The following is a 26,844-nucleotide window of genomic DNA, read 5'->3' on the forward strand; positions in this document are numbered from 1 at the left end:
TTCCCTCCAGAATCATAATTACTTTTATTACATCTTATTGTACAAGTACACAAGAGCACAATTATTACGCTGGGTTTCTAAACGGCCACATAGCAACAATAAAAAAGTAAATAAAGAGGTCAAAATATGTGTGTAAAAATCTGTATGAGTGTTCAGCACCTGCCGCATGTTGGTCATGGATCATCAACATGCTGCTCCAGTACAGAGCATGTTGGTCATTTATCAACATGTTGGTCATGTTTCAACATGCTGTTCCAGAACAGCGTATCAACAGGCCCTGTTGCTGTGTGTTTAGTCTGAGCAGAGCAGCAGGGCTAAACATCGGCTCTTTACCAACCAGTCAGGCCAACAGACGGCCGGGAATGCTTCACCATCGGACTGGTTTTCCAGTCCTTGGACTCACGGGACTCACAGACTCAATTGATCTCAGGTGCTAAGTGAGTGAGTGCGTGAGGCCACATGGGCTCAGATAGGTATATATGGGATTGGGACAGCAATTCACGAGGGCACATGTTACCTTGGCAACGTTTAATGACAAAGATGCTGCTGAATTCTCATTTAATTATTATTTTTTTTTTTAAATGCAATGAAAACAATCGGCTACAGCAATTTATTGATATTAGAAAATATAATTTTTACTTTTGAATACATCAGTATAAAGGATGTATGAAATTAGGTGATTATTGGCCTACACATACTAATCATAAGTCAGAACGGGCTACATTTGGCTGAATTATAAAAGGTTTAAGTAATATGATGAGCCGCTTGGGAGCCAAAAGAGCCGGCTCTTGTTGGTGAGCTGATCCAAATGATCCGGCTCACTAAAAAAAACACAGAAATTCCCATCTGGTTGCGCATTGACAGTAGCTTCGTCTTGTTGTTTACCTTCCTAATTTCCGGATTTCCCTATGGTCCCTGTGGTAAACATCACAACACTTTGACCTGTGGGTAATTCCCTTAGGTGAAGTTTGCAGTGATGCAGACTCACGGAAAGGGCTCGGTAAGTGTGGACTCAAACCCTCACGCCCTTTGGAATTCGACATTGGGACAGCTCTAGCCTTAATAATTTCGCGAGAAGGCGCAGCAAAGTCTGTGAGTCCAGACATTGGGATTGGGCCATTGTGTCATGATGAGTGGGTATAAAGTTATGTAAGCAGGGTCTAGCAGTGTCTCAGGATCTCTATTGTGTAGCGTTGGACGAGTGACCGGTATCACCCTCAGCGTCCTGGATATGAGGTCACAGGTGGTTCTGGTGGTCACAAGATCCCCAGTAGGAGGAAGAGTCGGTTCACCAGCACGGCGTTCACCAGCCCCACCACCGAGTACGTCAGGAACTTTGATGGCACCTCGATCTCCCTCCGGCGGGCGGCGCTGGGGGCGTCGCCGGGCTCCACGCTGTACCAGGCAAACAGCGCCCTCAGGCTGGCTGCCCGCACGGCCCACCGCGTGGCCAGCAACACCGCTGCGCCCACCAAGTAGCGGGCCAGCCCCGCTGCCAGCGCCCCGGCCGTCAGCGGCGGCAGGGCCACAGGCAGCGCCCCGTGGGGGGGCTCAAAGGTCACGCCCAGCTGCGCATTGGTCCAGTAGCCCACGGAGCAGCCGGCCGCCACGCCCAGGATGGTGGTGGTGTCGGCGCGCGTGGGGCTGTAGTGGTCCAGCTGGGGGTAGTTGTAGCTCAGGAACAGGGGCAGGGCAACCAGCACCGGGGGGGAGAGGGGGCTGGTCAGCTGGAAGCGGTCGAAGGCCTCCCAGTAGGGGTAGGTGAGGAGCATGAGGCCCGCCGACAGCCACACTCCACACAGGACGTCCTGAGCAGACAATCATAACACACGTTTCTATACGTCCATCAAAACATAACACTGGTTTCTATACGTCCATCCAAACAACACGTTTCTATACGTCCATGATCCATTCAACATAAATAAATAAAATTAGCCTGTTGAAATCCCTTTCATTATGCTTATGCTACGGTACTTAGAGTCAGGGAGTCAGGGGTAAAACTGTTGGCCTTAACTTTAAGCTTCCTCACATTATGTTCCACTGTTAACTCTAATCAGCACATTTGCGTGTGCACGCGCATGTGTGTGTGTGCGTTACTGTATCTCACCAGAAGTGAGTGCATGCCGGTGTAGAGACGGCTCAGACACACCAGAGAGGACAGGACCACTGCAACAATCAGGCCCACTTCAAACTGGAACTGAGACACAAACACACAGAACCGCCAATAAATACACACACAACACGACAGACAAACATGCAAACAATTGGTTGATGAAGTCACTTTGTGTGTGAGAGGAAGTGCAGTAGACCGGCTGCTCAGAATTCCTCACATCCCCCACAAACATTCCTGACGTTCCACTGTGTCAGCGTGGGAATCAACCCCCACCCGCCGCCCACAACCCCTGAGCTCTACACCACAATTCAGCAGTTCATCCTTCAGCGGAAGGATGCTCTTCTCCTCTTCCTGCTGACGTTCACTGGAGCTGGGTGACAAGCACCTCTCTCTCTCTCTCTCTCATCAAGGGGTCTGGATGTGTTAGAGCGTTTTGTTTTGATGTATACAAACACTTCAGCTCTGAGTGTGATGTGGGAATAGCGAACCGTACACAGATAACGCAACAGCCATATTTGGGTCTGTCTGTCTGTCTGTCTGTCTGTCTGTGTGTCTCTCTCTCTCTCTCTCTCTCTCTCTCTCTCTCTCTCTCTCTCTCTCTCTCTCTCTCTCTCTCTCTCTCTCTCTCTCTCTCTCTCTCTCTCTCTCTCTCTCTCTCTCTCTCTCTCTCTCTCTCTCTCTCTCTCTCTCTCTCTCTCTCTCTCTCTCTCTCTCTCTCTCTCTCTCTGCTGGACGCCCATTCAATGGCACTTCATGAAGACTTTTCTTCTCTTGGTTTGTAAAGGGGCACAAAGGGCAGGGGGGAGGGGTCCAAACTGTGATTGACTATCGTGACCTCCGACCTGCTCTGAGAAACATAGAACCCCCCCCCAGGCCCCTTAGTGCTGAACCGGGCCACGGTTCGAGTGGCCATCGTACTGTATCGGGTTTCCTTTTGTTGCTGCTGGACTTCAGCACTGGAGAGAAAAACGCGCTGGTCGGGGATCCCGTGCCCACGCTCCCCAGAACCCCCAATATGGTCCTCACAGCCTCATGCTCATGGTCCTCACAGCCTCCTGCACATAACCCCCTCACAGGAAAGCTTTACCGCACAAAGGAGCAAAGTTCACATGACCAAACGGACATCACGAGGCAGGCTCTGTGGAAGCTGTCACTAATGCTAAGCTGGGTCATAAACCAGTGCCACTCAGTGACGTGATGGCAGAATTTTTGTTGTGCCCTCGAGGATTGGTTGAGGGAGGCTCCTGAAATATTCTGAACCTCCTGTTCCATGCGTCCCCATGACAACGGGAGAGAGGAGGCCAGGTCCCCGGGGCCCCCTTGGAATAGAGGCGGGTGCACCCACCTGGATCCTTGAGGTGGCGCTGAGCAGGAGGGTGAAGGCAATGGCTGTGGCGGCCATAGCGTGCGTGGAGGGAAGGCCGTACTCTGCGTCGACGCGCATCTCCAGTTTGACCACCGGGGGCGACAGAGGGCGAGGCAGCTTCAGCAGGTCCTTCAGCACCTGGCCCACGTACATCACCAGCTGGGGAAGGAGAACATGTCTGCTGGATCACCATGACGGCTATATAGCGCAAAAATCCCATTAATATTCTCAATAGAGGTTTTGATCAAAAGCTGTAATGTCGTAACCATCCAATCTATACTTACCAACCGCCGTTATATTGTGAAACAACGGTATATGCTCCTGCAGAAGCCACAAGTTAAAGAAGTTCACTTTTAGTTTTTAGAAAAACATGTTTTATTTGTGATGTCATTTAAAAGCACTACACAGTGACATCTTAAAGTGTAATACTACGACATCGACTATTGTGAATAAGTTTGCTATGGTTAATGGGATGAGTAGTTCCTTCACTCGTTCCAAAAAAGAATGAACACATTCTTGTACCTATGCTTTTTATACCATTTTCCTTTTTTGTTCTGCTGAATCAAAAGTTGTATGGATGTGACTTCTTTGACGAACGATTGCCTTGGTTGGAGGCATAAAACTCTATATAATGTTTTTACAAAATGTCAATGGAGCAAATGTCCTACCGGAAACAGAACTGTTGAAAAAGGTGGCAGTGACTGTTGCGCTACATAGCAGCAGGCGTTCCACCGAGGAACCACGGTGGTCGAGTCATTGATGTTCCCACCACTGTCATCGGTGTTCCATCAACAGGACATTGTCGGAGTATAATCTGATAATTGAACCATTGTTTCTTACATTTTGAAAACAAATGTTGTTTCTCTTTCTTCGCAGCAAGATGATGTAAGACATATTTTGGGCTGTGGTTGGAGTGGTTACTAAACCTGCAGACATATCGATAATTAAAACCGTTTCTAATTGCTGCCCTTTCCGATTGCACCTACATTACACTGTGTTTAATCAGCCAATCGCTTTTATCAAAGCAATTCACCCATGAAGATACAACCCTGAGATTGCAGAAGTGCATACAGTTGTACTCAGAAGTAAACTAACCCTTAAAGACACCTTGTACCCACGTTTCCTTTGGGGCTTGATAGTTAAGGTTCAAGTCACTGATGGAAGCTTTACACCACATTTATAGCTCCTCTATTCCTGGCTGGAGGGGGTGGTAATAATGGATGAGGCTCCAGAGCCTGTAGCTGCAGCCTGCGGAGGGCCAGACCGGGGCTGGCCCGCATGCTGACACAGCGTCTACAGCCAGCTCACTGGAGCTCTGGTTTATTTAGGACCTGGGCCTTGTATATTTAATGAATGGCTGTCTTAGAGAGGAACAGAGAGGGATAGAGAAAGGAAAGAGACAGAAGGTTATTATCATTACTCTACCACTGTAATCAGAAGAGAGGCTGTTGCCATGGAGAGAAAAAAAGCAAGACATATGCAAATAGCCTGTTCATTGCCCCGTAAGAGAGAGAGAGCGAGAGAGTGAGCTAGAGCGAGAACGAGCGCTACACCAGGGTTAGTGCTAGTCGGCAAGAAAAGGGAGAGATCAGTAGAACCAAAGGATAGACCAAAGAGCAGAAGATGAGTCGTATCACTGCAGCAGCTGGATGCTAAGTCAATGCAGGATATTCAATCATATCCTATCCTGCTACAGGTGACCAGGTACATAACTCCAGAGAACAATGACTTTAGCTACTAGTGCATGTTGAGTTCACTGAGTAAGATTCTATTCCGACGCCCGACACACACACCAAGACCTCAAGAATCCCCAAAGACGACATCACAGACCTGGCTTTGGAGTGTGTGTGTGTGTGTGTGTGTGTGTGTGTGTGTGTGTGTGTGTGTGTGAGTGAGTGAGTGTGCATGTGTTTATGATTTCTCCAGAATGACTGTATTGACCAAGCCATGTTGAAGCCCGACTTTGATCTGCATATACACAGGTGTGTGTGTTTTTGTGTGTATGGTTTGTATGTGTCTGTCTGTGTATGTGTAAATGTACGTGTGTGTGTGTGTGTGTGTGTGTGTGTGTGTGTGTGTGTGTGTGTGTGTGTGTGTGTGTGTGTGTGTGTGTGTGTGTGTGTGTGTGTGTGTGTGTGTGTGTGTGTGTGTGTGTGTGTGTGTATGAAGGGTGGGTGTGGCTGAGGAAGTAGGGCAGTTGTCTGAGTTCTGTGTGCTTGAGAGGGGGCGTGTATCAGGGTCATTGTCTGCTGGGGGAGTGTATCAGGGTCATTGTCTGCTGCTTGAGAGGGGGCGTGTATCAAGGCCAGCTGATTGTCTGCTGATTGAGAGGGGGCGTGTATCAAGGTCAGCTGAGTTTCTTCTGCTTGAGATGGGACGTGTATCAAGGTCAACTGCGGGTCTGTGTCTAGAGGGGACGTGTATCAAGGTCAGCTGAGGGTCTGTGTTGAGAGGGGACGTGTACCAAGGTCAGCCCAGTGTCTGCTGCTTGAAAGAGGACGTCTATCAAGGTCAGCTGATGGTCAGCTGCTTGCTTGTTCGGATTGCAAGATGCTTCCTGGAGAGCCATTCATGAACGATATGGTTAACAACAGCCATTGTATCATCACAGCCTGAGTGTGTGTGTGTGTGTGTGTGTGTGTGTGTGTGTGTGTGTGTGTGTGTGTGTGTGTGTGTGTGTGTGTGTGTGTGTGTGTGTGTGTGTGTGTGTGTGTGTGTGTGTGTGTGTGTGTGTGGTCACACACAGGTGCAGTATGTTGACAGTGTGTAAATGATTTTCTAAAGGAGATGCGTCAGACCACATGGTCAGCCCAGAGTGTAAAAGAGACGGAGAGACAGTAAGGAGGCAGAGAGACACCAGAAACCAGACGTCTGGGGTCAAGAGGCCGTCCTCTGAGGTCCACGACTTATGAGCGGCTCCTGGCTCTGCCTCCCTTGTGTTGAACTAACAGAGTCTGGACACAGACTCTGGACCCAGAGTCTGGACAGAGGGTCCCTGCTCATGGTGGACTACCTTGATGGTGATAGTTGAGTGGGGAGACACTAGCTCTGGAGGTAGAGCGGGTTGACTTGTAACCGGAAGGGCGCTAGTTCGATCTGAGGCTCCTCCTATTTGAGTGTCAAGAGGTCCCTGAACAAGACACTGTGATTGGCTGTTGCCTTGCATGGTTTAAACACACGCTGTCAGTGTGAGGATAAACCTGGCTGTAAATCGCTTTTGAGTGAAGCGTCCAGAAAATGTAAATGAGATATTTACCTAGGATTGTGAGAACCTTGTTTCTGTACATTATTTTTGCAGGAAATACCTAAAAAAACGATGTTATGACCCTGTCCCATGTACGGGTTGAATGTGTTTGAGACCCTCTCTCTGTTCATGCTTCCCTGTTACGTTTGTGTGATTGTATGAGTTGATAAGTGTTGAGTTGTGATTGGTTGTATGTGTGACGTGGTACCTGCTGATTGGCTGGCCAGGTGTCAGTTGGTCTGAAGACCAATCGACCTCACAGGGCCTCGTCCAAAGATTTACAACTGCGTTTTATGTTGTTAAAAACACAAGTGTGTTTTGTGTTTTTTACTGACGTGAGTGTGAGAAGGGAGTTTGAATCCCCAGTGCTGGGCCTGTTTGTGTCTGTTTGCCTGTATGTGTCTGTGTGTGTCACGGCCTGTGTATGTTTGTGTGGCTGTCTGTCGGCTTAGCTCAGGAGGTAGAGGTCTTGTAACCAAAAGGTTGCTAGTTCGATCCCCAGCTCCTCCTAGCGGAGTGTTGACGTGTCCCTGAGCAAGACACTTAACCGTAACTGCTCCTGACGAGCTGGCTGTCACCTTGCATTGTTGCCTCTGCCGTTGGTGTGTCAATGTGTGTATTAACCGATGTAAGTCGCTTTGGATAAAAGCGTCTGCTAAATGTCCTAATTGTGTGCGTCTGTCATTGCGTTTACATGCAGAGTCATTATCGGATAAAGATTTGAAAAAGACCTCAACCAGACTTTTAAAATGCATGTAAACCTTTACCCGATCTACTTCGGACCGAAATCGGTGCATGAACGGACAAGTGAGATTGGATAAGAACACCTAGATAACTCGATTTAGTCCGATCTCTACCTGCATGTTTACCCGCATCGTATCTCGTATCGGATTTCGCATTCTGCGCATGCTCGAGATCTTGAGGCCGGGGGACGTGAGCCGGAAGTAGAAGGAGACGTAGTCATGTTGTTGTCGCCATAGACATATAAACAAATCTTATTTCTTTATAAATATAAATATTTAATTATTTCTTTATATGTTTATGGTTGTCACCGTCGGAAAACGAGAAACGGCGATTTATTTAAAAAGGTGACGCAGAAGATGGAGGAAGCCAAGGCTGAATTTAAAGTAGGCCTATATGTTTTCTTAAACGTTGGTCATCAATGAGGTTGTAAAGTAGTAACTTCTGGCACATCTATCAAAATAAATGCCTTTTTATCTGACGTGTATACAATCTTTATTCATTCATTGCGCAACAACCGAACTGACGGAGATATTCTCTGATATTATGAATCTTCAAGACTGCGTCGGGTTCTCGGACTCTCTGGTACTTTCACAACAAAGACTCGTAGTGGGGGTTATCTCAGCCATGGTGGAGAAGGAATTGGGGGAAGGAACTTTGGCTTTGACTCTCTGAAGTCCAGATTGAAACGCTACATGGAGGAGAAAGGGATTGTTGCCGCATGCGGGACAGCTGTCAGTTCATTTCGGGTCCATGCAATTTCTCAGACGCTCCATTGTTCCGACCTCTCGGTCGTATGCGGACTCCTCCAGCTGGACTCCTCCCGCTGCTCCGCCGCTGGAGGAGTCCTCATACGGCCGAGAGGTCGGAACATTGGATCGTCGGAGAAATGAGATGGACCCGAAGTGAACTGACAGCTGTCTACTGAAAACATCTATCTCGAATGCCGCCTGAGTTTGTTGTTTTTATGGGACGTAGGGGTGAACCGGAAGTGGCTCTATAACCACTTGTTGAAAGGGCTACAGCTCCACCTAGGGTAGCGGATTCAGCCATGCTCCGGCCATTATCCGATCTCTTAAAGGCCATGTACGTTCGGATAATTGACACGGCCCGTTCGAGTAGCAATATCGGTATGAGGCTTAATCCGATCTAGCTTTCCCATGTAAACACACTGAGTGTTAGTCAGGCCTGTGTGTGTCCGTGTGTCTGTGTGTGTGTCTGTGTTAGTCGAGCCTGTGTCTGTGTGTCTGTGTCGGGTCTGTGTGTGTCGGACATGTGTGTGTCTGTGTGTCTGTGTGTTTGAGGGGGGGAGCTGCAAAAGAATGGCATGCATTGTTGACTCCCGAAGGGTGTCTACCATGGGGAGTTCACTCGCAGAATGCACACCATGTACCCAAGGGGCCAGGACACAAAATGCGATCACACTGCCATCACACGGAGCCCCGCCAGACACTCAGACCCTATCCCTCAGGAAGGGCGGGGTTGGATGATAGCGTTATGGTTGGATGGATGCTAACTGGGAGAATGTGCAGGTTTACAGTTGGTTTCATCACAGTAACCAGTCAAAGGTTGAGGACTTTTCCAACTGCTTTCCACTGCTGATCATCAGTCCTTATGTGTGCCCCCCTTCACCCCTGTCCCCAGTTGGCCCCTACTGGCCCCCAGGCCTTGGGATATGGAGACGTTGGTGTCAGAGACAGGTCGACAGGGGGAGGAGGGGGGCAACGCAGGATGAAAGGAGGTTGAAGGTGAACACCAGACAGACAGAAAGAAACAGAGGTTGTGAGAGCCATTCATTTGGGAACAGTCTGGCATTCTGAGGTTTCCTCTCTCTCTCTCTCTCTCTCTCTCTCTCTCTCTCTCTCTCTCTCTCTCTCTCTCTCTCTCTCTCTCTCTCTCTCTCTCTCTCTCTCTCTCTCTCTCTCTCTCTCTCTCTCTCTCTCTCTCTCTCTCTCTCTCTCTCCCTCCCTCCCTCCCTCCCTCTCTCCCTCTCTCCCTCCCTCCCTCCCTCCCTCCCTCACCTACGGTCCAGGTGTTGACCAGCCGTCTGCAGAGGAAGGGGTCGAGGTGCCAGTGGACGCCGGGCAGTACAGTGATGTAGAAGACCTCGTGTCCCAGCGCCGCCGACAGCAGGAAGAGGACGTAGAGAGGCCAGTTCCTCACCTCGTACCGAGGCCTGACCCCGCCCTGCGGGAGAGGGAGGGAACAACATCTGAGCAGGCATGACGCTAGCAGGAAATACACGGCCTGGGCTCCACTTGGCTCACTAGTGCCCCGAACAAAGTGAACAATAGATAGGGCCCTGTTTAGGGAAGAGGTATAAGGGGAACCTGAAATCCATCTAGGGGATTCATAGTGCGGGGGTCTGCTCAGCTCAGGAGGTAGAGTGGGTTGACTTGTAACCGGAAGGTTGCTAGTTTGATCCCCGGCTCCTCCTATATGAGTGTCGAGGTGTCCCTGAGCAAGAGGCCTCACCCTGACTTCCCCCGACCAGTTGGCTGTCGCCTGGCATGGCTGCCTCAAGGGTTGTTGTGTGAATGTGTGTATGAACCGTTGTAAACCACTTTGGATGAAAGCGTCTGCTAAATGCCCTAAATGTAAATGTATTGGCCACAAAAACACATTGACATGAAGAACCCATGTATGCCAGACCATCTCTACTGGATGGATCTCATCACTATTGGATTGAGTCCGGGAATAAGTCTGCTTCAGTTGGCAAAGGGGAGCGATTAAAAACCCTGCAAGAGATTACAGACACACGTTGTTGTGGAACATAGTATTTGTTTGGTCAGCATCCAGTGAGTCACCACTGTCTCGGGCCCAGGATGGGGGTCAGATTGAGGTTCAGGCTGATGTTGATGCATGCTGACACCCCATGTAGTAGACTGTCGAATAGGACCGCTAAAAAGGCCAGCCTCTGTGTCGTGTGCTCTCTCATTCAGCTTTCAGATGTTAAAGTCGACATATTATACCACAAGGTGTGAGCAGAGGCGGAGTCGCCCGTCGGGACGATCGGGAGATTTCCCGTTTGGCCGGCCAGCCAGCGAGGTCAGGTGGACCGGCCCACAATTGTTGTGAGCGGCCTGCAAAGTCAGTTGGACCGGCCCACAATTATTATGAGCGGCCGCGAGACGTCTGCAAGCCGGCCCTGAGCATAATTTAATCCCCCTCAAGACCCTTCAAGAGTGAAAATTCCCGAAATATACAATATAAGTCAAGTGAACATCCAACCAATATTTATACCACTTGCTTACTCTCTGTCTCATTCATGTTTTTTTGTATTTCATTTTTTTTACTTCATTTAATTCGTCATTATTCAGGCGTTACAGAACTTTCATGGTCATAAATAAAAAATATGAACTAGAGTTTACTGTCATTTCTTTGTTCTTGAATTGACGTAGAATGGAGCAAAGACTCCTGGGATTGGGAAATGCAGGTCAAGTCCATTTTCGGAAATGTAGGGGGATATTTGAGCGGCCCCACGTCTAATGGCATGACCCTAAAGATGCGTCAGACAGAGAAAGCGAGTAAGTTTGTGGTTGCTTGCTTGTTGTGGCACTCATGGAAGGCAAGAAGAGAAGGGAGAAAGGAGGGGCTGAAAAGGCCAGAATAAAGAAGAAGCGGATGCTGGAGGGGGATGCATCTAAGTGCTCAAAAATAAGGGATTTATTCCGAAGTCAGGCATCAACGAGTCGTGCAGGTGAATTGACAGAAAAACAGTTAGCCAGAGCTCAATCATTGACGTTATTGCTAGGCGGGAGCTAGCACAAGCTGCTAGTCAAATGTGTATGTGCTGGCTGGTATATTTCAAACGAATTAATGACTTAACTGATCTTTCTCTTTTAATGGATGGAGAATATGTTAACAGATTTGTAACATGTAGGCCTATCTGCCTAGCCCACGTTGAAATAATTTTGATGTTGAATGTTGATGGCGCAATGGTTGAAATAAACAGATTTATTCTACTTCATTTAAGAATGCTCGATTCTGATTGGCTGGGAGGGGTGCATTAATCCGGCATATTGCCCGCTGACTTGTCGGTTCTACTTGCTGCTGACTGAGCACAGTAGATCAATACGCCGCTTGTATCGTTTTCTATCACATACATTTCCAACATGAGGTCCATAGTAAAAAACCAAGGAGTGCATGTTTGATCGATCGTCATTAAAACTGACTTGATACAAATGTAGCAACTACGTTATTAAACTAGTGATCAGATCCAGCCTAGTGTGGTTGCTATAGAAACGAGGCCGGCGCGAAGTAGAATAAACGGAATAATCACCTCAAGGCAGGGCAATAAACAGTTTGATATGCCCGGCTCGCGGAAGGTTACCGCCCTCGACTTCGTCTCGGGCGGTAAGCCGTCCACGAGCCGGGCATATCAAACTGTTTATTGCCCGGCCTCTCGGTGATTATTCCTTACTTATTTCATACAAATCATAAAAGCCTCTCCCTGTGTCATTGTGTGTGCGTGTTTACGAGGTGCTTGCGGGGTTCTTGATTGACCGATTTTCGATATTATTATACGAATATTGAATAGTATTTTTGCCAGAAATGCACATCCCCGATTAATACCAGTATAAATGGGGAGGGCCGGGCCGGGGAGAATTTTCCCGGTGGCTATTAGTGTCAGGGCCGTGCAGAGACCCTTTGAGGGGCAGGGGCTCAAATTCCAAAAAGGGCAAATGCAAAAAACACTACTGTCAGAGACACTGAGACAGAGTTGACATGAAACGGATTTGGCCATGTCATGTGGCCAAGTAGTTACTACAGAGTATACAGATTCAATATAACGATCAGTGGCGGCTGGTGATGGCCACTTTTACCTACTATTCATTCAGATTCATTGCCTACATCCTTACTTTTAGGGCCTGGACAAGCTTACACTGCATATACAGACCTACTTTATGGCCATTCCTACAGCCATTGCTATTTGACCCATTGTTGTTATTCTGATATTGAGACAAATAATGATCACTGTCCTATAGCATCCATTTTTTGAGTCTCAATGTCTTCAAATGCAGTTAGAAATATGGGACGGTCGCTTCATTTTGTTTATATGCTACAGGCCGAAATTAATATGTAACTTACTTGCTCCTTTTAATAACATTGCTTGGGGAGTCCAATTCCTCCACTGAAAAGGGTGGAAAGTGCTTACTACTCTCTGCTAGTTAGCGATCTATCTATCCTCTACATAGTCAGGTTCACTATGTAATGTCGCCAGCATTTTGTGGAGAGTATCAAAACTATACATTTTTGGAAACTTTATTGTGTAAGCAATCAGAAAAATAATGTTTCCATTTGCCCTGATACCTATATGCCCGCCATCTTGGATTTTACAATCCAAGGCTGCCGTGAAAAGGGTTTTCGTCAATATCTCAGCTTCTAAATAACCTAGAGCTTTTATTTTGAGAGCTGAACTACCATTTTCAGGGCCAAGGAATCCAATGGTAACAAAATAAATTAGCTAGATTCAACCTAAAACTTAATTGACTGAAATTTGTAGTTTTATTGAATGTTTTACAAGTGATCAATCATGAACGTTCCACTAAGTTAATGTCCATTAAGAGCCAACATGCTCCTCATGACAGAAATGTCTTTAATGTTTAAGGCAATCAAGGAGTCTTTACCTATCATCACTATCATCGTCATCATCAGTTTCATACTTATTCTGTTTGTCCTCATCCTTCTGACACGCACTGCCGCACTGGCAAAGATCGGTGCAGGATAAGTTGTTTTGTCTGCAAGAACATCTGGCAGAAGAACAGTCTCTTTTGCATTGACAGCTAACCATCTCAATGATGGCCTTTGGATGTGGAAGGGCATCTGTCATCGTTGGTTTCAGCTGGCTATCAGACAGTACAGATGTACAGTTACATTAGAGTTTGACCTCTGGGGACCAGTAGAGCCAAGGAACAGGAACAAGGGGAGAGAAAGGACTTTAACTTCTGGTACCATTATGTAAAAAATGTTTTAAACATATTATCAACTTCTTGGTAACATGCGGTAGCCATTCTGCAGGGGATCCATCTGAGAATCTTGCAGAGCAAAGCTGGCCTGTCCCCACACTCTGGCTTGGATATGGACTCTCAGGACATGTTGTCTCAGAGCTCCAAGGGTAGGAGGTAGCTTATCACTTTCTGCCATATGCTTGCAGAAGAGATGCCATCCTAATTCGGAGATGGTCTTGACGTAGATGCCTTTGGGGGAGTAGGCTGCACAGACGAAGCTAGCCAGAGTGGCCAACATAGTTTCGGTCACTTCTTCCTCTGTTGAAAGGATCTGCAGTGAACTGATTACATCTTTATCTGCCTTCATGTAGACTTGCAGCCAGGTTGCTTTGCCTATACGTGAGAACCTTCCAGTGTTGTCAGCGCCAGTGAACGCATGGAAGGCTGGCAAAGCCTTTGCTCTTTCTGACCCTATTGCTCTCCATATTGGCTCTATCCCCATAACCCCAGAGGCCATGGAAATGGACGTGTTCCTCAGCATGAGGTCATAGTTTGCTATGACCAATATCTGTGTCTGGGGAGAAGAAAACCATCTTTGCATCCGGTGGGTTTCACTGCGATGCCAGCACAGCCTGGTAGATCAACAGTGTGTCTGCTTCTTCATGATTGTTGTCCTGGAACACCAAGTCTTTGTTGCTCCTGGTAAGCCCTGATGAAGAGGTGATGGTCTTTTGGATGTACTGTTGTACTCTAAAGTCTTTGCAGCAAGATAGTTGGTCAGGTCAGCCTTCGTCTTGTCATGTAAAAGGAACCTGCTCATTGGGATGTGTTTTATGTTTGTGTCAACTCAGACCTGATGCTGGATTGGTGCTCTTCCTTGCCTTCTTTTATCCCTGGTAGCACTCTTCAGAGAATCATCCCTGCAAGTGTCAAACACAAGGATGAATTCATCATAATCTCGTGTGAGGGACATCAGCCTGTCGTTGAAGCATTCACTGAGATGTTTGACTGTCACTATGGTAGCTGGTTTCTTGGCCATTTTCTGCAGAAGAACCATTGCATCTACCAGGGCTATCTTGCGACTTGGAGCATCTGGTGTGGTCTCCAGGGCCGGCGCTCGGCATAGGCAACCTAGGCGACCGCCTAGGCGACCTGGTGGCGGCCTTAATTAGTCAAGCGCGGGAGCAATTGCCAGGGCGCCCCGAAACCGTCACCGCAGTAAGCAGGACAATGCGACAACCCCCCCCCCCCCCCCCCCCCTCTCGGAAGACCTATCCAGGGCGCAAGTTGAATTTGAGTCGCCTAGGACGCCTTAACGGCCAGCGCCGGCTCTGGTGGTGTCCATCCCATTTTCTGGCTGCTGATCTTCCTGTGGAGTTTCTTCTGTAGCGAACTTGTTAAGGAGGTGGATAAACTTTGATTTGTCCAGGCCAGTACCATCAGTCTGCCATATAAGTCCTTGGTCTCCTTTAGATCCGCATTCTTGTCTCTTGAGTTTTACTCTGATTTTCTTGTTTGCAGACATGAACATCTTTTTGTCTGGTGCCAATGAGCTGACATCTCCATTAATTCGCTCTGAAAATTAGTCTTCATATTGCTTTTGACCAGTCACATCTGCATTCAAGATCTTTCCATATTTCAGTATGGCTGCCTTGATCTTGTGAATAACATCATGCATCTTCTTGACAGCACTTGGCCAAAGGTCATGATGCTCTCTGGTTTGGTCAGGTTCCAAGTCAAACTGACTCTTGAACTGTTTTGCAATACGGAAGGGTTCTGGTGTGACCAAGAATAACCTCTGTCTAGCATTGCCATTGTTTGGGCGGCCGACGTGTCCAGAATGAATGAATGTTGGGCACTCTGGCTAGCTTCGTCTGTGCAGCCTACTCCCCAAAGGCATCTACATCAAAACCATCTCCGAACTACGATGGCATCTCTTCTGCAAGCATATCGCAGAAATCAGCTACCTCCTACCCTTCATGCTCTGAGAAAACATTGTGAGTTTGGGGACCGGCCAGCATTGCTCTGCAAGATTCTCATATGGATCCCCTGCAGAATGGCTACCACAAGGAGTACGAAAGCCAGCTGAAACCAACCATGACAGATGCCCTTCCAACTCCGAAGGCCATCATTGAGATTGTTAGCTGTCAATGCAAAAGAGAAAAATAACTTATCCTGCACCGATCTTTGTTAGTGCGGCAGTACGTGTCAGAAGGATGAGGGACACACAGAACAAGTATGAAACTGATGATGACGATGAAATGTAAAGACTCCTTGATTGCCTTAAACATTAAACATATTGAAGTTGTTGTTACTATACCTTAAACACATGTAACCATACCTTAAACAAAAGCGCTGCTTTGTAGTTTAGTTGCAATTGTGCAACACACTTGCTCCTTTCTGCAACACAATTGCTCCTGCTCACTGAAACGACCACTTTGAGGAACACGGTAGGATTTGCACTGACTGTTGGCATCTTTGAGACTTTGTTTTGGTTCTCGCCATCTTCTTACGTTACACTCCGTGACCCCGAACTTCTTGGCAGCTTGGCAGTTGTTACTTGACTCTGCCTTATTGACGACCATTATTTTTAAATTGGCATCCTAGCTCCTCTGCTGTTGTTGATTGACCTGACCCACTTTTGAGCCACTTGTCTCTAAATGGCCAGCCTGTCTTTAAACACCGGTAACGGTCTGGTTGTTAAGGACGCTGGACTACTTCTTCCCGGAACCAATTTCTGGCGCCACCTGCGGCCGCGAATGTGTATTGACATTTAAAGGGAGAGGCGAAGAAGCGAAGCTGCGCTCTGAATACTAGACCCCGAATATAAGACAACCCGACTTTTTCACACCTATTTCGTGGGGAAAAAGCCTGTCTTATGTTCGGACCTATACGGTATTTGATTTTTTTGGTTGTTGTGAAAACATGCGTTCTGTGGAACTGAAACAGTGAATATGGAAGACTGCAGTGTTTTATATAAAGTAGACTAGTGTGTTGCTGCTGATCTGAAAGTGTATTCATATGTGTATCATATTCAAGTGTGTATCATTTTGGCATCAGAGTGACATTTTCACAAGGGATTGTTAGGTTTCGTTAGAAGAGTTTCAATTTGACATTGATGTGAATGGTATATTTCTCAGTGTTGTGTCTTATTTGCTTGCCTGTTGAGTTTTGACACAATGAGCCAAGATTTTCAAAATGTGTTCAAGCAATTGAAAAAAACTGTAATAGGCATTAACTTAGTGGAACGTTCATGATTGATTACTTGTAAAACATTCAATTAAAACTAGAAATTTCAGTCAATTAAGTTTTAGGTTGATTCTAGCTTATTTATTTTGTTTCCATTGGATTCATTGGCCCTGAAAATGGTAGTTTAGCTGTCAAAATAAAAGCTCTAGGTTATTTAGAAGCTGAGATATCGACGAAAACCTTTTTCACAGCCGCCATTTTGTAAAATCCAAGATGGCGGCCATATTGGACTTGAGGAAAATGGAAACATTGTTTTTTTGGGGCCGTATTCACAAAGGATCTTAGGGCTAAAAGTAGGTCCTAACTGGCGAATTTAGGAGTAACTCCTAAAAATAATGGGCGTGTCACTCTTAAATTTAGGACTCCTAACTTTTTTCACTAAGAGCAATTCACAAAGTATTTTAGGACTAAAAGTAGCACCTAAGTCTAGGAGAGCTTTAAAGTCCTCAAGAGGACTCCTAACTCAGTAAGACCTATTCAGAAAGAATCTTAAAATGCCTGCGAGATGAAATGTTAGGGTATTCAACTTATTGTGGAGTTAATGCGCGATGCAATAACATCCCCGACTAACAGGAATAATCCGATTAGTCCCGAAATAAAATGTTATAAAGTTATAAAGTTATAAAAATATATATACAACTTATAAAAAATAAAAATAATTGCACCATCAAAAGACGAGGACGTGTTCGTCAATAGGAAGAAAGTGCATTCCATCAACACGCAGGTTGTTTTTGATGCAAATTTTAACATAGCCTACTGGATGTTGTTACAAAGTGGCCTGGATCTTCAGCTACCCATGATTCGCGCATTTTAATGGTGAGCGGTCTGAGGCAGCTTTTTGAGATGTACCAGTTGGGTGTCACTTGCTGGGTGACAGTGACTATCCATGCAAGACGTGGCTCTAGACACCCTACCTCAATCCACAACCGGGAGCACAGTTAAATGTAAGTGATTACGCAGATTACGCTTAGTCCTATGCGTAAAACACATCGTATTGGCTCTTTGCGAGCACACAAACATACACGAAATGTTGTGGAGAGAGGAATTGGGCAGATGAAACGTCGGTTTCATGTCCTCCACGGCGAAATACGCCTCACCCCAGAGAGGGCAAGCACAGTAATCACTGTATGTGCCATTCTACACAACCTCTGCAAGCGGAGGAACATTCCACAGCCAGACGACGATGATGATGATGATGATGGCGATCAACATTACAAGGAATTTGGCCGTGTGGAACCGAGTGGACAGGCATTTAGGGATCACTTTGAAAACACATTTTAGGTAAACACCTTGGCACAAATCAGTCAACACTTGGGTAGTTCGTAACATTTATTTTCTTTTACGTATTTTTATTGTTTGCTTTCTCTCTCTCTTGAACGTGCAGGCTACAACGTCATTATCGTGGTCTGCACAAAATTGTCATCATGCGTGTATTCTGCTAACTGCACTATAACTACTTAATAGGAATTCATTTCTAGCCTGGGCTATTTCCTTGTTTTTCGGTGATTCAGTGGGCTCGTCTGAACAACCAATCACCGAACTGACAGCTTCTAAACTCGTGCACGAGAATTGACGTAATCCATAGCAACGGCGCGTCACTCTTAGTTCACTCTTTGTGATTTATCCTTAGTAAGAGTAGGTCTCAGCGGCTTTGTGAATAACTTTTAAGAAAAAACTCCTACGTAAAATGTTTTAGCGCGAGTTAGGAGGTTTCCAAAAATGTATAGTTTTCATACTCTCCACAAAAAGCCAACGGAAGTTCAAATCCAAACATAATGAACCTGACTAACATGTAGGCTAGTTGTGTTGCGTGATTGCTGCTGAGGGAGGTAGCCTATTTGATTGATTCGCTGAATTGTCCAATCATGTGGTGATCACAAAAAAGAAAAGCGATACCATTGGCCTGGGGCGCACAGTGGTGCGACCCGAGGGCGAGTTTTCTTGTGCCAATTAAAAGCTGTCACTGCTTGATAGACAGCAAAAAGTTAGCGAGCTTACATTGACTTCCACATGGCCGGCGCCCCTGACTTAGCCTAGCCCAAATCATTGAAGTTCAGACGCATTTAAATGGTTGCTGGCAGTAACAAGTAAATCACACAATTAAACGAGGATCATCGCTGTATATTTTTGTTGATTTATTTCGTATTGATAAAAGTTGATGATAGTTGGCAGATATTATCAAGTGAATATTTCACTTGATAATTGAGGGGCGGCGCCCTAGCGCCCTCTATTGACCCACCGCCACTAACGATGTATGCTTTCCCTTTGCAATTTCAAAAGGTTTCCCAGATAGGTTAGCTGTATAGCTAGCTGGTAGGTTATATAAAATAAACCGAGTGGTAGCCACTTTCACTGGTCAATTAAAACGATGCTTGTTGAAAAGCTTTTGCTGGCAAATAGGCCTATACTTCAAAATGACACTACAAAACGAGATAACTGTTAGTTTATTTAGCATTATCAACTTAATGGTTTTGGAAACAACTGTCTGTGTCTGACTCTGTAGTGATCTTACCCTGTGTTGTACCGTCTCTCGAAACAACAAGCGCATCTTGCAGGCAGGCAAAGGTGAAAGGTCACGTTGATAGCCTATGACGTCACCCAGCGGCAGCAGCGCACTGAGCGCCGGTAAACGAGGCTGCAAAGTACAAACTTTACTTCTATATTATTACTTTTAGACATTTTTATTCTCGAATAATTGATGCACATGCTAATGTTTAATTGTTCATGTGTAATTTTACAAAGCATTGAACATTTAAATGACCACTCAAAAGGGCACTTTGGTCCTTCTGAGGGAAAAGGGCAGGGGCTCGGGCACCCATAGCCCCCCCCCTCTGCAAGTGCCTGATTAGTGCCCCACTCCGCCCCTGGGTGCAAGTTTGATTAGCCGTTACAAGCCGTTTTGAAAATCTGCCTCTTCTGACATCACAAGTGGCCATGTCCACCTAGATGTATGATGGATAGATGAGCAACGTTTGCTACAGTCCACTGGGTAGGCTGGTAGACTGATCTATCCAGCACACACCTGGTGGTATAATATGTTAACTCTAGCTATTGTGTACTAAGAAAGATGGTGGTAGATTATCTCCCGGTAGGAGACAAAATCATGGCTTGATACCATCATGAAATGATGGAATCAATCACATGGAATGATTACATGCGGTACCTCGGCTCTCTCCATTATCCCACTCCCTGTGTCTGACCATCACTTTGTAGCTTTTTCTCTCCCCTTGAAGTCCTCCCCCTCCCTCCTTCCTATTCCTCACATAGTTACTTACCACCCACTGTTACCTGAAAACTCTCTCCCTCTACGTTTACCTCAACTGTCCTGTCTTCAGTACCATTCTCTCAACTGTCCACAGAGGAAGCCTCCGACAACATGCTATCCTCCCTCTGCTCCTTCTTGGACTCCCACTGTCCCTTCCACTCCAGACCAGCGCAATCCTCGCCCATCCCGCCTTGGCTGTCAGAATCTTTGCATGCTTATAGAGCAGAGTTGCAGGCGGCTGAGAGGAAATGGAAGAGATCAGACTGCCCTTATGACCTATCATACTACCTTTAGCTTCCACTCAGACCAATCTGCCTTCTACCGGACCGAAAACTAACTCCTCCACCTCCAATCCCAGGAAACTGTTTTCCATGTTCTCTTCCCTCCTCACCTATCCCCCCTCCCCTTCCTTCATCCCTCACTGCTGATGACTTTGTTACATACTTTACCCAGAAGCTGAAGGACATCAGCTCCCCTTTTGCCCCAGCCACCATCCTCCCTCACCCTATTCCGACCTCTGTTTTTACCCACATTATTCCTCTCTCCTCAAAAGATGTAAACAGAGTAGTTCCGTCCAACCATGCCACCACCTGCCCCCTCCCCTTATCACCTCCTCCCTCACTTCAGGCCTTGTTCCAGCATCCTTCAAAACTGCCGCATAAAGCTGCTCCTCAAGAAACCGACCCTTGACAACACCGACATTCACAACTACAGACCGATATCTCTTCTTTCAATCCTTTCTAAAACACTAGAACTTGCCATTGTTAACCAACTGTCCTCCTGTCTGTCACACAACAAGCTGCTTTACCCTCATCATTTAGGTTTCAAGGCCGCACACTCCACTGAGACAGCTCTCTTTGTGACTGAGTCACTCCGTGCTGCTAGAGCCTCGTCCCTCTCATCGATTCTCATTCTCCTCTACCTGACCGTGGCGTTTGACACCGCGAACCACCAGATCCTCCTCACCACTCTCGCCGAACTCGGCATTGCTGACTCTGCGCTATCCTGATTCACATCCTATCCTACCTGACGAATTGCACCTTTCGGGTCACATGGAATGGCTCCTTGTCCAAACCCTGCACTCTTGACACTGGTGTCCCTCAAGGCTCTGTACTGGGACCCCTTTTGTTCTCCCTATATACCAGATCCCTAGGCTCTGTAATCACATCACAGATTTTCCTATCACTGCTACGCTGACAACACTCTGCTATTCCTCCCTTTCCCCTCCTCCGACAAGACCCTGATTGCAACATGCATCTCAGAATGTCTGGCAGATGTCAGCACTTGGACGACTACCCATCACCTGAAGCTTAACCTCAACAAGAATGAGCTCCTACTAATGCAAGGGAAAGATGCCCTCACATGCCGCTTTCACACCAAAAAGAACCGAGAGCCAGTTCCGGGCTGGTGCTAGGGCCAGTTCCAAACTGGTTCCAGCCTTACCCCAGTTAAGAACCGGTTGGTTTCACACCGGCGAGAGCCAGCCACGGAGCCGGCGAGAGCAACGTCATGACGTCACTGCAAACGTTTGCTTACGTCTCCGCTTTACCAGCAACCCTCGCAGTTTCAAACAACAAGAACAATGGTGGAACTTTTTCTGGACCTCGGCAGAAGACCAAAATCCAAGGAGACAGGTTGTCTCCTCCACGGTCCACTGTGATTTTGTCTTAGCGTCCATCGTTCACTTCGGTGATTTAAAAATGCCGCCCTTCGTTGGTCTTCCTGGGATAACCCCGCCCCCTGCGTAAAAGCGGTTCTCGTTCTAGCCCAGCTCTAAAGTGAGGCCAGAGTTGAACCGGTTTTTAGGGGCCGGAGCCGGTTCTTTGGCGGTGTGAAACCAAAGCCCTGGCCCTAGCTCCGAACTGGCCCGGAACCGGCCCCGATTTTGCGGCGGTGTGAAAGGGGCAACACAGACCTACTGGTCACTGTTGAGAACATCGCTGTATCTCCATCACCAAATGCCAGAAACCTCGGTGTGGTTCTGGACAATACGTTTTGCTGCTCCGCAAGCATCATTGCGATGGCCCGATCCTGCAGATTTGCCCCTACAACATCCGCAGGATCCGGCCCTTCCTCATGAGGAAAGCAGCTCAGCTCCTGGTCCAAGCGCTCGTCATCTCGCGCCTCGACTACAGCATCTCGCTCCTGGCTGGACTCCCTGCCTGGGCAATTATACCTTTGCAGCATATCCAGAACGCTGCAGCGCGCCTTGTGTTCAACCTACCGTCCCCTATGTGACCTCCCTCTTCAGGGACCTCCACTGGCTCCTTGTAGTAGCCCGTATCAGATTGAAGGATAGTACTGGCATACAAGGCAGTCAATGGGACTGCCCCTGCCTACCTCCAAGCGTTGGTCAAATCACACATCCCAGCTCGAGCGCTCCGCTCAACTACTTCCGCTGGACGTCTGGTAACGCCAACGCTAAGGGCGATGGTCTGGTAGGACCAAGTAAAAGTCGATCCTCAAAGTCACAACTCTTCTCTGATTTGGCACCGCAGTGGTGGAACGAGCTCCCTGCCACAGTAAGGATTTCAGAGTTGCACACCAGCTTCCGTAAAAGCCTTAAGACTCACCTGTTCAGAGTTCATCTAGACTCTGCACAGCCACCCTGTCCCACCCCTCATACGTGTTGTGTGTTGTGCGTCCTGGCACTTTATGAGCTTAATGTACGCACTTATTGTATGTCGTATTTAGCTATAGTACATAGTTATGTAGCATCTTATCCTAGCTATCTTTGTTGTATACGGGAAATGGGTTAACCTAGCAATTCGTAGTGCTTTGCACTTGGTTCTATGAAAATCCTTATTGTACCGACAGCGATATATTATTTCACTTTCTTATGACAAATGTACTTATTGTAAGTTGCTTTGGTTAAAGCGTCTGCTAAATGCCCTAAATGTTATAGGTCCTATGGCATGCTACTTTATGGATGCTTTAATATAGATATTATCGGGCCCCTAACACAGTATTTGAAGACGTTCCCAAAATTCAGCCGTGGTGCAGAATTACAGCCACTGCAATCCAGTCGCACATTGAGCTTTCCCCAAACGTGCCGTTTTGGTATCTGTAGCTTTAATGCAAATGAGGAGGAGAGAGGCGGGTCAAGGAGGAGGGTTGGGGTGTGGCCCTGAGTAGCACGCTTCCACGGTACCATGCACTCTGTTTACAGTGGATGCATTGCAATGGCAAGGCGCACACAGCCTTTGGCCGTGTTCTGTAAATATTCTAGAACACTCCGGGTGCTCCGGTGGGAGTCCTGGTGCTCTATATCTAAATAATATCATATTATACATAGATATCTATATCATATAATATATATTATGATGGCCAAAAGCTGTGTGCGCCTCCAGACGATATCATGAATCTCAAACGACTGCGTCAGCTTCTCCGACGTCTCCACGTCCACATCAATCTGAAGTAGACTGAACCATGACATAGAGGCGGAAGGGATTGTTGCCGCGATTGTCTCCCGCCTGAGCCTCGCTGCCGAGGGATCCCCGCCTCGGCAGCGGGCAGTGCTTAGGCACCACGGGAAGTGGGCAGCGGGAAGCGGGGCTCAAGCGGAAGACATTCGCGGGCAACAATCCCTTTTTCCTCCATGTACTTCAGGGAGTCAAAGCCAAAGTTATTTTCCCCCAATTCCTTCTCAAACAAGGCTGAGATAACCCCCACTACGAGTCTCGTTCTGGAAATACCAGAGACGAGAGTCCGACGTGTTATGCGCCATAATACCAACAGCAGAACGGTTATCCAAATAACAACGAAGTGTACAACACTTACGTTACAGTCCTGGAGCTCTATATTTAAATAATATTATATAATACATATCATATAATACATATTATCATGGCCAAAAGCTGTTTGCGCCTCTAGACAATATTATGAATCACAAACGACTGCGTTGGGTTCGCCGACGTCTCTGGTTTTTCCACTTCCACATCAATCTGAAGTAGACTGAACCGCACTCTGCCGGCTGCCCGCTGCCGGGCGGTGGTGCTCTGTGGTGGTGGTGCCTCGCGGCAGCGGGCGGCGGGCAGCGAATATCTCTATTATGGCTTAGATAACACCAAATACAGTCTTGTTGAGGAAATACCAGAGACGTCAAAGAACCGACGTGTTATGCGCCATAACACCAACATCAGAACGGTTATCCAAAGAAGTGTACAACACTTGCGTTACAGTGTGTGTAATCACACACACACACACACACACACACACACACACACACACACACACACACACACACACACACACACACACACACACACACACACACCTCATTTGCGGGCCAAATTCTCTGGGCTGGCAAGGCAGAGAAAGGGGATGTGGCATCTCCCCTTATGACGACGTACGTAGAAAATTCCCAAACGGCGTGTCTGAGATTCGTTTTTTCAAAGGCGTAGCAGAATTCCTAGTGCTCTTTCTACAACCAACGAACTTTCTAGCTACTGGGGTAGCATAGGTAGGCTAGGGGAACTCATATTAATGTAAGAAACCTCAGAAAGTGAAATTTTCATGCCATTGGATCTTTAAAGGAGACATATTATACCATCAAGTGTGACTGTGATTAGCCTTACAAGCTGTTTCGAAAATCTGCCCCATATGACATCACTAGTGAGCGTGTCCACCTAGATCTGTGCTGGATGGATTAGTCTACCAGCCTACCCAGTGGACTGAAGTAAACGTTGCTCATCTATCCAGCACAGATCTAGGTGGACACGCCCACTAGTGATGTCATGGGGCAGATTTTCGAAACGGCTTGTTAGGCTAATCACACTCACACCTGGTGGTATAATATGTCCCCTTTAATGTAAATGTTACAGGTGTACATTGTTCTTACATGTTCTGACTCTCAATGCAATATATGAATTCTACCAGTAACAACACCTGGCAAGGCCTTTGATTTGATCATCTAGAGTGGTTGATAATACAGTTCAACCCTGTCACTATTGTCTCTACCTGCTACTTTCCTTTAACTGTTTAGCGAACACATGTGTTAGCCATGTCCTACAACCACAACAACATGGCAAACACATGTTTGGCATGTTATTGTGGTTGTAGAACCACAATAAAATAGCGAACACATGTTTGGCACGTTATTGTGGTTGGAGAACCACAGTCCTCATATTGGTTTGTCTTCCGCTCCGGTCAAGCTACAAGTGGACACCTTTGAGGTCTGCAGCCTGCTGTGCTTCCAGGATCTTCTAGTGCTGAAAGCCCACACTAGAACACTAATAACACTACAATCGTTCTTCAATGTGTTCTCCGTCTCATCATGCAGCACAGACACGTACATCTTTTACCATCTTGCAATTGTATAGTCATGCTTTCGTGGTAAACTCAAAGCTGCCAGTTGCTTTATGGTTAACCCTCATAATGGTTAGCAATGAGTAACATCACACACTGATCCAGAGCATTCATTCAGGTTGAGTTGAATGAATGGCAAATTTCTGGCATAGCAAAACTATTTTGGACTATTTGACTAAAGCGGGAAGCTTGTATTTTTTAATAGCCTAATAATTGTTCTTCAGGATAACGATCTATTTAGCTACAATGGAAACTCTTAAATACAAGTTACATTAAAAAGTAGCCTACCTAAGAATATTATGTCAATTTCTTTTTTTAAATGCAAAAGGAGTTCTAGCTGGGTTGCATTAGAGGTAGAGGAATGTGAATGAACCGAGAAGATCGCTGGAACAATAGCAGGCCACCAGCCTATCGGGTTGACCATCTCAAAGCAGAGCGGGATGGAGGTGGACAAACCAGAAAAGCAGGTCACACGGATCATAACGAATTCTGTTTTCGACAACTTACGTGTTCATTCCCTTTGTATCCGTTCATCTTTTGGTTATGTTCGGGAGAATTCTGCGGATGCAAGTTCTCGGACACGTTTCCATGTGTCATACCGGCCCGCTGTGTGACGGATCGCAGCGGGTGGTCCTTCCCCGTGCTCCCCCCGCTGTCCCGGGGGCCGGCGTCGGACAGAACGAGCCCGCATTGTCTCTGGAAGCGAGCGACGAGGGTCGAGTCGTTCAGGTAATCCAGCCACTCTGACATGGTGGCACCACAACACCGAGCCGGGAACTGTGTGTGAGCGTAATTGCGTCGAGAGCCCTACCGTGCAGAATGCAGAGCGAGGAGCGGCGGGACAGGTGCGTCCTCAGGAGGCGGAGCTACGGCAGGCAAGGTGCGTCCTCAGGAGCCGGAGCTACGGCAGTACAGGTGCGATATCAGGAGGCGGAGCTACTCCAGGTCAGGTGCGTCCTCAGGAGGCGGAGCTACGGGAGGACAGGTGCGTCCTCAGGAGGCGGAGTTACAGGAGGTAGAGGTGTGACCTTTAGACACAGAGGTGTTCACCATGAAGTGTGCACTTGTAAAAAATCTGAAGGAAATGATGTTGTTCGCTTTATCCAGCCAGGAGGGACTGGTGTTCAAATGAACCATTACATTTATTGAACACATTTAGCGATTAGACATAAATGACTCTTCATGGGATGGATCCATACAGTATGAAGGAGATGATCCTCCTGATGGGGTCTAGACCTGATGGTGGTGACTATGGATATGACCCCCCTGATTGGGTCTAGACATGGTGGTGGGTAGATGATCCCCCTGATGGGGTCTGGGCCTGGTACGCAAACTGCTGTGGGTCCATGGAGTCAGTCACACACCTGGGTCCTAAGGTGCTGCAGAACCAGTCTCTTGAAGGCCTTCACGATGTGAGAGATCAGCACCACTGGCCTAATCATTGAGAGAGCTGGGATGTGCTATAGGCACCGGAACAATGAAGGAGGTCTTCCACCGCTTGGACACCTTCAGCCTCAGAGAGAGGTGGAAGAGTTGTTTGAACACTCCTGCAAGCTATAAGCACCCTGGGTTTGATGTTGGGCCGAGGATGGAGGTCCTCTGCCCTGG

General features: G+C 47.2%; 1 protein-coding gene across 2 annotated transcripts; it reads right to left on the reverse strand.

The window, feature by feature from the left end:
- Positions 1 to 7: 7 nt before the first annotated feature.
- sgpp2 (sphingosine-1-phosphate phosphatase 2) lies at positions 8 to 26,802 on the reverse strand. Of its 2 annotated transcripts, XM_060074518.1 has the most exons (5): positions 25,744 to 26,791; positions 9,490 to 9,651; positions 3,459 to 3,638; positions 2,108 to 2,197; positions 8 to 1,808 (listed from the first exon to the last, which is right to left on the reverse strand). In XM_060074518.1, the coding sequence occupies exons 1-5, from the start codon at positions 25,984 to 25,986 to the stop codon at positions 1,257 to 1,259; spliced, it is 1,227 nt and encodes a 408-aa protein (XP_059930501.1). In that variant the 5' UTR covers positions 25,987 to 26,791; the 3' UTR covers positions 8 to 1,256. The 2 variants fall into 2 exon arrangements, with proteins under 2 accessions (XP_059930501.1, XP_059930502.1); XM_060074519.1 differs by lacking the exon at positions 9,490 to 9,651 and having other exon boundaries at positions 25,744 to 26,802.
- Between the last annotated feature and the right edge of the window lie 42 nt (positions 26,803 to 26,844).

Source organism: Gadus macrocephalus, chromosome 16, assembly GCF_031168955.1.
Source record: "Gadus macrocephalus chromosome 16, ASM3116895v1".
NCBI classification, from domain to species: Eukaryota; Metazoa; Chordata; class Actinopteri; order Gadiformes; family Gadidae; genus Gadus; species Gadus macrocephalus.